The 12709-nt window shown below is 50.6% G+C and overlaps 1 protein-coding gene across 1 annotated transcript in view; it reads left to right on the top strand.

The window, feature by feature from the left end:
• The first annotated feature begins 1043 nt into the window (after positions 1-1043).
• LOC142583243 (uncharacterized) overlaps positions 1044-12709 on the top strand; it is a 146543-nt gene continuing 134877 nt past the window's right edge. Inside the window, exon 1 of the mRNA XM_075693631.1 lies at positions 1044-1718. Coding sequence (XP_075549746.1) covers positions 1620-1718 — 99 coding nt within the window. The 5' untranslated portion in view covers positions 1044-1619. The remainder of the gene's footprint in view (positions 1719-12709) is intronic.

Genomic DNA, 12709 nt, shown 5'->3' with positions numbered 1-12709 from the left:
AAAAGAAAGAGCAATAACAAGGCAACTTGCGAAGCATTCTACGAGATGGAATGACACCTTTCTGCCGCGGCGAGGATCCGTCAAACCATCCAAGCTCTTTGCAGATACTCCAAAAAGAAAGGGAACAGAAACGAAACGAATACACTCAATAGCGAATAAATGACTGCACAAACAGCCTACACAAAAGAGAGAACATTAACGCGAAGCAGGAGGAAGGAGAGGAGAGGGGAGTCCACCGAGGGGAGCCAGGGAGGCGGGGGGGGGGGGGGAGAATGTCATTCGCGAGGCGCCAAGTACGGCGTACCGAAACACTCCCGGACGCCCTCTCGCATCCGCATGCGAAGAGCACGTGCAATTTGCCGGCGAGTGAGTCCCCGTGGCGCTGCCGCTGACAGCCGGGCAGGAATGCACACGTATCCGACGAAAGCCCGACGGAGTTGAGGGGGGAAGGTGAGAGAGGCAGGGGGGACGGCAACATATACACAGAGCAACGGTGAGCGGTGAACACGCGTGCCAGTTCGCATCGAAAAGAAAGAAACGAAAAAGACGTACGGAAATCGTCGAAAAGAAAGAGGACGAAAGAACGAAATGGTTCGCACTGCCGAGAAGCTGTAGGCGCGGTGTCGAAGAAGAGACAGCGGCGACGACTTGGTAGTGAAGCACCATTGCGGGAGGCGGTTGCTGCTTCAAAGAGAGAGAACGGGTCTCCCGGCTCCGGGGATGATAGTATTCACTGTGTTGTTCACAAGCTTGTTGGCTCTGTTTCTCCTCGCAGCTGCAGCAGCAGTGCCCGTGAGCGCGCGCGCACGCTCGCGCGCCGGTTGTTCTTTTTTTCAATGCGAGCAAAGCAGCAGTCCACAACACGTGGAGAGGGGGGCGAGGGAGGGAATGCGAAGAGTGGAGAGGCCAAGAGAGGCGCGACGGACCACGGAGCCGACGGCGAACGAAGCAGAGAAAAAGAAAGAGAGAGAGAGAAATACATATACTATAATAAAGACCCACGGGCGAGAGACTGAGAGGAGAGAGGAGGCAGGTGAGGAGAGAGGATCTCTCGGCGAACTCACCGAGCCGGCCGCATCTCGACAGAGTCAAAATGCTCGCCGCACACCTCTGGCGCTGTGCCGTGCCGTGCCGGCGGTCGTAGTAGTCTCGTAACGGGACCCGCGCACGCACTGAGACGATCTTAGCGGCCAGCGCGGTGTGTCTGTGTGTGTGCGCGCGCACTCCGGTGTCTCCGCCGGTCGTAACACGCGGGAGTCGGCCCGTTAACGGGGGGACTCACTTTCGGTTTCGTCCCGTGCTCACCCCTCAGCAGGGACCGACCAAGTGCAGACAGCCTCAGCATCGCTGGTCTCCCATCCCGTCCGGCATCCCGAGCTCCAGATCTTCCCCGAGAAGCCCTTTGCGATGCAACTGCGACCGGCATCGCGCGACCTGACCCGCAGACACGGAGTACCGCAGTTCGTGGTTGTCGCCGTCGTCTGAATTCGTCGAGGTCCTCGTTTTCCTCGTTTATTTTATTATTTTTTGCGGAGCGTCCGCGCTCACCGGGCGTGTGTGTGCGCGCTCGGGCCGGTTATTTGGATTGTCACGACGACGACGCGGGTGCCGATCGTCAGATGACGCCTGAAGGACAGCGCTGCCGTGACGCGACGAGCCCGGGCCCCGAGCACAGTGGATACGAGCCCCCGCGTCGACCGACGGCCAGGAAGCCCAAGGTGAGGGATTTGCGATGCAGCGACGAACGTTTGGATCAGCACGCAGGCGTCCCAGCCAACTGCGGAATCGCGATCGGTAGATTTCATTCGCAGCCAAAGCGACTCTACATAGACTTTTGTTTGCTGGTGAATTATAACAGTCTTTTTCTTTTTAGGAACAGTTCGTCACTGTTATTACAGTCAGTGGGTATGAGCTTAGAAAGTGCTCCCGACTTTGCGTGAACCGTTTTTGTTTTTCTGCAGGCAGACTGTGCCTGCCTTTTTTTTGACAACCCTATCTTCACTTAGAGTAGAAGCGATTACTGTCAATTTGTTTCAATAGGCAATTCGTATGAAGCAGTTTGCGCCAGTGAAAGGTGATCTCATTCGGTCGGTTTCGATAGTTCACTCTCGATAGAAAAAGAATCAAGCAGCTAAATATCTGTCAGCACGAAAGCCGCTTTTGCGTGCAATGCAGAATTCCCTTCTCTTGCAATTTTTGTGTGTTTTATTAACGAATACATCAGGTAGGCTTTGCCATTAATTACAACCGAAACTATCACTTGTGGGCAGAGTCCTGTTTCTAGCATTCTTATTAGGCGCTGCTTTGCACTCAGTTGTATTGACGTTGGAAACATAATTCCGATGCTTCTCAGATTGTGGCAATCAGCTAGTTAGTTAAGGCAGTGAAAGGTCGTCATCCGTACACTGTGTTTACATTCGCGATATTTCAACCAATGTTAAGTAAGGACTGATTTAATTAGAAGAGGCTAATAAAGCTTTTCCAACTCTCGACACCGAGCATACGGCGGTGCAAAAAATGCACGGCTTCGGAAGATTATACCGTTTGGTCACTACTGCATCTCCACCGCCATGTATTTTCCATTTTAGAAAGCAATAGACATAAAACGTTTAGCAAATAAAGGTGCTTTGTAACGTCACAACACGAGTAAGGAGGTACCTTTTTAGATGTTAAGCGCTCTTCCTTTCCTGTAGTAATACGTGTCACCATCTGCACCACCTTAGTTACCACCATCGAGGATCAGTGCTGAAGGCTCCATGGAACTTTCGCCAACTGACTCAGCAGCTCATGCGCCGTCAATCATAAATACAAATGCTATGCTGACAACGGTTACATAGAGGTGGTGTTGACCCTGTCTACATGGCTGGATTAGAGTGCGTCAGCTGTCTACCGTCAGCCAATTATGATGTTTCAGCCTGTCAAAGTTATCTTCTAACAGTAGTAGTAAAAAGAAGTAGTAGTAGTTGTAGTAGTAGTAGTAGTAGTAGTAGTAGTAGTAGTAGTAGTAGTAGATGTAGCCGTAGTTAGTCCCTCGTGCCAGTGACAAATACGTATTGCATGGGGAAGGATTGTAAGCGTGCTTTCCCGTGAATGTCGTCACCATTTTTCTTTTTTGTTTGTTTCCGACTGAAATGCGTATACTGTTCGGCACCCCAAAATCAAGTTGAGTTTGTTTAGAAGGTACCGAAACGTTCCAGTACGCCATGCGTGCGCGGCACGCTACTTTCTTCTTTTTCTTCCAGCTCGCGTATTCGAAAGGCCGAACAGTGCGCTTCGAACAGTGACAGTGAACAGTGAACAGAACCTCGGTGACGGCACGTGAGAATCGCCTCTGCCGGTGAAGCAAATGAAGAAGAAAGAGAGATAGAGAAAGAAACAGCAATGACGTGCGCCTGTGCCTTGCTGTCAAGTGGCGGTGAAGCGCGGCAAAACAAATAAGCAGTCCACCGACGACGCCGTCCGCACATCGCGCGGGCCCAGTGGAAACACGGAGGAGGAAGGACGACCGGGGAAGGAGAACGACGGGGCGAGCGCGCGCGCGCGCGAGAAGTGGTTCCCCCGTCGGTCCGGAAGAACGGCGGATTCATTTGCGTTCTCGGCCGCAAGCCCTTCTCGCCCGAGGCGTGTGTGACGCGACACCGCGGCGGGTCGCACGCACACGACCTGCGGAAACGCCCCGAGGCGGCGCTCGGGTGCGCTTCACCCCGAGACGTGGTGGCTTCTTCTTCTTCCTGCGAGCAGCGCGGCCGCCGCCCGAGGGCTTCTGCCGCTTGCGGGTGACACGTCCGTGGCCCCCGCTTCGCCGCGCAGACGGCGTGTCGGCCGCGGCTGTCCTCCCGCTCGGGCTCTTCCATAATGACAGGTCCCGCTGCGCGGCCACCGCTTGGCCGTCCCCGCCTCGCGTTGATCGGTGCTCGCGTGGGCTTTGGTTAGTGTGTAACCAAACGCGGCTCTGCAAGCTGAAGGGAGACACCTAGAGGGAGGGCGTCAAAGGGGACAATGAGCGAGCTCTTTTCTCGGCTTAATGACAAGTTCTGCGCTACCCAACGCAGCTGCGTCTCTTTGGCCAGGGACGACGCAGTTCGTGTGTGACAGCCACATACTATACAAGTTAAGCGAAGGGGTGGAGTTAGGTTTGGGGGGGTGCAAACAAATGATGGACTGCGTAAGTACACTGCAGGTCCAACTCTGATGCGCTTTACAGGTGACCTCGGAAATTGAATGTTATGGCTGCGCAAAGCCTATAAGGCGAGTTTTCTGAACGTTGCTGTAGGCGTATAGCGAAAAGCACGCCACCTACATATAGCACGAACGTGACGACTGTTTGGCCATGTATTGTGCAGTGGTATATTCAAGTAGCTGGAGGAAGCGTTAGGTTCGCACTAAGGTGTAACAGGCTAGTTACAATAAACCCACTGATACGTTTTAGCAGGTCTTAAGAAGTGGAACGTCGTAACCGAGAAGACTTCCTATACGAGCGTGCTCAAGCTGCCGTTTGCGTAGCGTGTATGGGGCTTCAGAGACTTTGTAACCGGAGGATAGTTATAGCAATGCGTTTATCTCGGCGTTTTGCTACATGCGGGGAAAGATATGAACTGCTTAAGCTGTTATCAGTTCGCAATAGCTTATGAAAAAATTCTGATGAACATTCTCATTTCTCGATCGACTGAAGTTTGAACCCCTGTTCTTTCGGTTTGCAAACGAGCTTGCTTTAGAATATGGTGACACAGGTCAAGATTTCATGTCGTTAATGGCCCTGAAGATGTGAGCTGCAACTGGCTAGGACGGGAAATCCGAAAATGCATATACATGGCAGGTAAACTCCCATGTGATATTGTTACGCAGAGGAACCGTAAGGCAAAAACGTATGTACAGCTACTTACATGTGACAGTTCGTGGCACACGCGCAGGCTGGTAGACAGGTCACAGCTCCAGCAGTCAGCATTACCTTTTTTGTTCGTCTCTATGTTGCGTGCATGGTCCTGTCCGAATGCTCTGTACCAAAACCCCCGGGGACTGGAGCGCCGTCCCGGTGCTTGCTTCCAGTCCAGTTTTAAATGAGATACGTGAAGGACGGCAGCCCGTAAGCGGGATGAGGGGGCAGGGACTCCAATAAGAGCGACTTCATAATTTAAGTCACTTAATCGTCGCAATATCTGGTATGGTCCGGTATACTGTAGCGTGAAAGCAGATTTTCGGACAGGCCGACCTGGCGAGTTGGAGACGGCAGATAAACGAGGTTTCCGGGGGAGAACTGAATGGTCCGTTGGTGACTGTCGTAGCGAGTATTTTGTGACGTTGGAGACGCTCTAAGTCGATCAGGCAATCTGGCGAGCCATACGAACCCGATCGATGGCGTCATGGGGTTGTTCCGTTGTGTGTCGCGACACCGAAGTTAGTAGGGTGTCAAAAGACAATGTAATGGCGTTCAAAGAAAGGCAAGAAACCTGTGGTATCATGGCGGGAAGAATTGTTCTCAAATGTCACGTAGGGCAAACTGCTGTCCCAATCGCGATGGTCTGGGGAAACGTAGATAGACAACATCTAACTATACAAGAGTGCGATCCAGTCGTTCAGTGAGTCCGTTCGTTTGTGGGTGGTAGGTTGACGTGAACTTCTGTTCGTTAGAGCAGGAACGAAGTGTGTGTTCGACAACTTGCAACGTGAAGTAGTGGCCTTGGTTTCCAGATACGTCATAAGCAAGTTCGAGGCCACTATGCATGCTCCGTATGATATCTGCTGTTGCGATACATGTCTTCATGAACATAAACAGACGTGAGAACTATACTGCGTTTCTATCAGCGCACGAAAGCCAAATGCGGCGAGTCTCGCCACATTAATTTTTCGGTAAGCACTGTTAGCCTTAATACGTTTGGCAGAAGACGTATCGAGGCTAAGGGGTTCTCTTTTGAGCATTCTTTATTGGGCTTAACGCCCTAAAGTGTTCGATCACCACGTATCGCTTTGCGAGGCATGTTTCAGCTAGGAAGCATTTTTTGCTGCCTCCTATCATCTTCCTTTCGTAGGATTGACGAAAAACTAATCCTACGCAAGGAATCAGAGTGCTAGATTGAAAGAAAGTGCATCGGAAGAAGGCTATTTCTCCAACCACATATCAACCTGCGCATCACCGTGGAGCAGTTGAGCGAGATTCTTCGGCGTACTTTTTTTTTTTTTTAGCACCTGCGCTGTGCTCAGTAGTCTCAACTGCTTAACCTCCCCGCCTTTCACTTCGTTCATCTCCCTTACCGAATTGTCAGCGCTTCGAGTAACTCCATACAGTTTTCACGACACCTATATATCACACATCCAATCACTTTTTTCGCGGCCTTCCCTATTGTCGCTTTCCGTGATTTGTGAACGTTTTGACACGGAGGAGTCTTAAATGGCTGTAGGTCAAGTTGAGCAGATTTCTGTCAGTACCTATAGATGGAGACCTTAGTAAGAGCTGACGCGTATTTCAACTACTGTGCTGTTGTTGTTTTTTTTACACACCCCTTAGTCACTACATGCTTCTGAAAACACCTTCTGTATGAGTGTAACCTCTGCGTTTTCTTAATTTGATGACGATACGAAATAGCCGTAATCTTTTCACATTTAATGTTCCGCTTCTCGGTCGCATTGCCTTAGTGGAAGTGCACTCGCATGCGTTTGTACGAATGCATGCTTTAGGAAAAGACCCAAGTAGGAAAAAAACTAACGCTTACCAAGGGCATTATTTCATGCTAATCTAGTAAAGTCATCACAAGCTGCGTCATCGTATGAAATACTCAATAGGGTAAGTTTTCCTTAGTACGAAAATGCTAGAGGACGAACATAATGTCATAGACGTTGCAGTTTTTGTCATATTCCCGAACAAAAATGCGCGCATGCTTACGAAAGCCTCTCTTCGAAGCTATTTTCTTCTGTTACGCATGTCCAGTTTGCCTTTGCAATCGTACTTGTCTATCAGTTTATTTCACTGTTTCAAATCAGTAACCATCTTTTCTCTCGGCTTGATCTTGTAGAGGTATTCGCCCGATATTGTCCTGTCATCTCGGTTCACTGTTTTCTCTTTTCCTCTCGTCATCAGAATCAATCGTCGTTTACTTCTTACCCGGGTGCCCTTCGTTCCTTGTTACATGCATCCTTTTCTCCTTCCTTAATATTGGCTGCAACGCCGATAACTTCGACCATTTCGCCGATGTAGCCTTTCCAATATATGACTTCCTTCTAACTCAGCGCATTCATGTCAACATCCTCATATCTGCGACAGTTTGTGTAATCTGAATGCTAAACTTGCTAATTTGGCATCGATTCAGTTTCACTAGGAGTCGTTGGTACTAACACAGTCTCATAATTCTCAGCCTTTCTGGCATGTCTCCTATCTTGAAATTGTCCCAGACAATTTCAAGATTGGATATATATACGAAATATATATACGATTGGATATATATACGAAACTCTTCGCTTGTTACGTAAAAACAAGGCATATATTCATATATCGCATACACATAATAATGATATTAAAGGTACCATATATATTCATTACCGCTTGCTCGCAAAATGTGGGCAGCGTTCGTTAGTTTTACAGCACCTTCGCCTATTATTATTCTTTACGAAAGGGCGAAATTTGGGGAGAAATGGGGTCTAACCAAATTTTTATAAATTTTGTTCTGGGTCTAAAAGCCGGAATATATGAGCTTTACCCGACCACGAAGGGCTCTAATCATATACCAAACCAATAAATGATCGCAACAAACAAGTCCAAGAACAAGGAGAACACATATCCTAACTAAATAAGGATGTAAGCACATCAGTACCGTATTTGTTCATTTACAGTACTATCAGGAATAATACAGCCAATTAACACACATTTATATATATCGTCTAGCCTAGGTTTTCCTGCACGTATGGGAATGCGTCACCATCCCACCACAATTGGGAAAGGAACGAACTTCTCGTACCCCGCACGCCGAAAGCGTTAGTGCGTGTTAACCTCGTCCGCTTCACCGTAGGCGGTCATCATGGTCGATAGAAGAAACCTGCTAACAAAGTCAAATTCTTACACGTGACAGACATCACGTCATGCATGTAACCTGAGAGTATAGGCCACAGCGTCGGTCACGGCTCAACAATGGTGGCATTGTTTAAGGGCGCTTATCGTACACACGCATTGACATTTGTGGGAAGTCCGGCGCTCCGCTTACCGTAGCCGATAATGAGCCAACGCTTTCGAGCCAAATTAAGCCGGCGGCAAAGGCGCAGCCGGAGCGCTAATAGTTTGGCACCTTTCCGGGGTCGCTGTTCTGAACAGCGTCGCATTTCACCATGTCGGCGTTTCGGGCCAATCAGAGAGGGAGCAGCCGCCCTTTGAACCAATGAGAAGTGACAAGATGGCGGACTAGACAGCGTGGACAGTTATGATAGTTTCCAGGATAGCAAGGCCAGGTCGGCTGGTGAAAGTAGGAGTAGTCCGATCAGAGAACTGGACAACCAGTCCCTCGTGGATTATGCAGACACCGTAAATATGCCCACGAATCGCGAATCCCTGAACGTTACGCACTCTGCCTCTACAATAAATATATTTTGGCCACAGCTTTACATCAAAGAGCTTGGAACTTCCTACAAGGGCGCAGAATAACTTTGGTGCACTAAAATTTCCGGTCTTCTGTTTTCAATTGTAAATCGCAGCACCTGAACTTGACGCCTGACTGCTCAAGCGCATTTTTATATTTTGATAACGTTTTTCTGGTTCTTGGTAATAAAGTTTGAAAGTAATAGTGCATTTTGCCTGCGCAGCCAATGCTCCCTAGTAGCTACCTGTCACATACCTATGATCATCACCATCATCGTAGAAATAAAATACTAAATAAAATGTGTGTGCAAATCTTTTTTCCGGTACCTGTTTTTGTATATGTCTAGTGTTTCCATCGAACTTCCACTTCGGTACATCCTTTGACTTTACCAAGCGCAACAACAAACGAAGTCTCCTATTTTCCCTTCATTAAGCTCTGAAACAGCTTAACTTCTGATGTTACGTATTTTACTCATTTCGCCTCCAAATATTTTTAAGCTTCGACCGGTTCTTTTTATAAAAGGGAACGAAAACTGAGTACACATAAAAACAAGATTTCCCGCGCCATACCTTCTTTTTTAATCTTAACAGTTGAAGGGCTAAACCCTGGCAGTCAAAATATTGGAATGAGCCCAACGTCGACAACCACAACTCATCTTAAGCTTCATATACAAGGTGCGCGGAGTATTCTTATTCTTGCATGCCTGGGCCTATATAGCGTTGCACCTCAGACAGCAAAGTCCAACCCTGCGCCGCAAGGGCGAGAATCGCGACGCTTTCTCGGGAATCACCGAATCGTGAAACCACGTGCCCGGGGCGGGTGCACACACACGCACGCACGCGCACTACGCACGGTATTGCTATACGGAGCCGCTCTGGGCCGGCAGCGTTCACTTTAGTGCGCGCGCAGCGGCTCAGTCACGACCCAGCAGGCAAATGATGGGGAAACCGTGGTCGGATGCAGGAAACGGCCCTCCCGCGGCTCCGTAACGGACCAGAGGGTTTCCCTGGCCGCCCGGAGTGAGCGACCCCCACCCCCCTCGTCTGTGGGGTGTCTGCTTGCTTGCTGCTGCCGCATTGCGCGACTGCTCCCACGACTGCGCACGGATACGGCAAATGCACGTGCGCTCCCGCCGGGCTTTACCGCTTGAGTTGCTGGAAAGATTCCACGGGCCGCTGCATGGAGCCACGGGCAGAACGGTGTCCAAAGTTGGGGGGAGCCGCTGTACTCGCGGTCCAGAGGTCCTCGTGCCACTCTTGAAGATCTCGTTGAGTAACGAAAGATAAATACAATAAAGATATGGTAGGAACCAGCGGCAAGCGGTGGCTTCCCGGTAGATCTGAAGGTACATGCCATTTTTACTTTTATTATTGCATTTATTACTTAGGTCTACTGGTCGAGATGGTACCAGATGTGAGGTCGCTGTGAGGCCGCACAACCTCTGGGGTTCGGCTGTGGTTTCAAATCCTGGTATTGTTCATCACACCGGGAATCTTGCTACCCACGCAAGGAAATCTGCTCTCTCACTTTTTCGCTCAACGTTCGAGTGTTTCGAACCCAAATACCTCCGCGAATCATGAGCGAAGCTGTCAGTCTCATTGAATCTCTACTTTCACTGCAGCGTATGTAGTATCCCAATGGTTGTAATTCCACTCTTGCAGTCTCCCGAGAAGAACCCGCGAAGTGGTACGCCCACTGGCGTAGCAACAGGGGGGGCCGGGGGGCCGTGGGCCCCGGGTGCACGGGGCCAGTAGAGGGGGGAGGGGTGTCATATACGTCTGAAGACACCCGAAAATTGTCGATATCCCCGCCTTCCTCGACTACACCCGGGGGGGGGGGGGGAGTGACAGAAGAGCTAAGAGCCCCGGGTGCCAGACGACCTAGCTACGCCACTGGGTACGCCTCATTGCTTCGCAGCTCGTGTGTCCAGCTTCGTAACGCGCCTCTATACCATTCCGCCACATTGAAGAAGGAAATGTCGTGAATGGTTAGACACCGTGACTCGCAAATGACCATTTGTTGGTTCAAACCCACTCGCGAGCCAACATTTTCCTGTGGGGTCGCTTCTGATGACAAACGCCGCAACCTGTGGGCTCTTGAGTGATCTGCATAATAGTTATCACCCTTAAAGTTCAAGGCTTACAATTCGCAAATCTCTGCGTCCGAAAGACATTTTCTCTTGGCATTTGCAGGCTCCTATCACTAATATGTCCGGCACGTTTATTGGATGGCACATTCGCTTATGAACTGCATTAGCGTAATAATTTCCTTTCTTTTTTTTCTTTTTTTTTTGTGGAGCGGTACGCGCGCTAAAATTTGCCCATGCCAGAGTCCCGTAGTGCTCCATTCTGTCCCGTACTGCGACGAGTCGCTTCCACAGGTTATCGAAACCTGGACGAAAGGCATTAAAAAAAAAATACCGTGCGCACATAGACGCAGTACGCACGTACTGTGCCTATGTAGTTGTCATTTGTCCGTGGAGACGCGAGAATTTAAGCTGTGGAGAAGGGCACGCTTAGCAACAACAACAAACCTGCAGCCACTCTGTTCTCTCTCTCTCTCTCTCTCTCTCTCTCTCACTCACTTTTCGCTGCCCGTTAACCATAAGAGCCCCGCACAGGGGAGACGTTTGCCTCTCGCCGAGAAAAGATTTCGGAGGCGATAAATTTATCGCCGCTGTTTCTATTCGAAGGCGAGCAAGAGAGCCGGGCTGTCGTACTAACGACCGAAGCGCGCGAGCCTAATCCAGCGTGATTACAGTGATATCGGCAGATTTGGCCATCCGAGCGACCGAGCGCTTGGTTTTGCCGCGCGAGTCGTGGCCGTTCTTCCCCCTGCGGCCGATGGGCTTCCGTCCCGGCGACGTTCTTCTCTCGTCGCGGCACCGTTACATCTCCGTAAGAGCGAGACAGCGGCGCTGTGCACGCACGTAGCAAAAACAGATGCGACGTGGAGTTGTTAAGGGCTGGGTGTCCCGAGCAGCGCGTTGCTTAGTGTAATTGCCTCCATAGCTCTTGCTCTTCTTCTATATTCGCACGCCGCTCAGACTCGGCGCTCCTGTCGACCATGCAAGCCAAGCCAACCTTCGCGGAATCCCCGGCCGACCGCACGGTTACAGTGTTCGGGCGCACCGCAGCGCAGTCCAGCGCCAAGAAAGGCCGCGGAGATTGAACTTGGCAGGGGTGAAAAAAAAAAGTAAAACAAGCAAACGAACACGCCGCGCAACCGCCGGGAGGATTGGAATCACTAATGCATGCGCGCGCGCTGTCGTGCCGGGACGGAGGGCCACCCGCCAACCCCTTCGGTGCGTGCAACGCTGCGGCTCTGATTGCGAGGCGTTGCAGCAAGCGAGCGCGTGCGCGCGGGGCAATTACAAAGCTCGCCCGCTGCGCGGCGCCACCTTTTGAAAGGAAGGATGCAGAAGAAGAAGAGGGAGCGCATAATGAAGATGCAGTTTTGCAAAGCGCGGAGGTTGGGTCGGCCGCGCCGTGGCAGCGCCGCGCGAGCAACGGAACTCCAGGGAACAGTGTTGCGGGAATCTTGGGAGGCCTAAGTACAGGATCGGGTTGCGCGCGCGCGGGCGATATATTATAGAGACGACGGGAAGAACAGTGGAAAGAACCCGTGTCCGGCTGGCGGGCGGGAGTGCGGGCGCAGCGCGCACTCGCGGCTGGTATGACCCAGAAAGGTAGTGTACGCACCTGGGGGAGGCCACGTTTAAGTGGTAGCGTGGTATAACTTAGCTCGGGTCGAAGTATTCAATTTAGGATCGCGGCTCGATAGTGCGCTCCCAGTCTTTCGTCTGTCTTTCTTTTCTTTTCTTTCTCTCTCTTTCTTTCGCGGTCACCGTGCAATTTCGCATGCGCGGTGCCCCGAACAAGGCTTCATTAGGAGCAACTTTCATGCACGCCTCCGAGATTTCCGCTCAGGCCTGTGAAAAAGCGGGCACGTCGTCGGGAAATATAGACACCCGGTATGTTACGGGCTTCTTGGAGTATTTCGCGTATTATTTTTTTTTCCTGCATACCAGGAAATAAATAGAATTCTAAATTTAAGTGCGTGATCACTTGGAATCATCACTTGGATCACTTGGGTCATGCAAAGCGTTCCGCTTTGCATGACCCGGACGTGATTATCTGGGAACGCTTCGT

The sequence above is a fragment of the Dermacentor variabilis genome, chromosome 5, assembly GCF_050947875.1.
Source record: "Dermacentor variabilis isolate Ectoservices chromosome 5, ASM5094787v1, whole genome shotgun sequence".
NCBI lineage: Eukaryota > Metazoa > Arthropoda > Arachnida > Ixodida > Ixodidae > Dermacentor > Dermacentor variabilis.
This window is presented reverse-complemented; position numbering and strand designations above follow the sequence as displayed.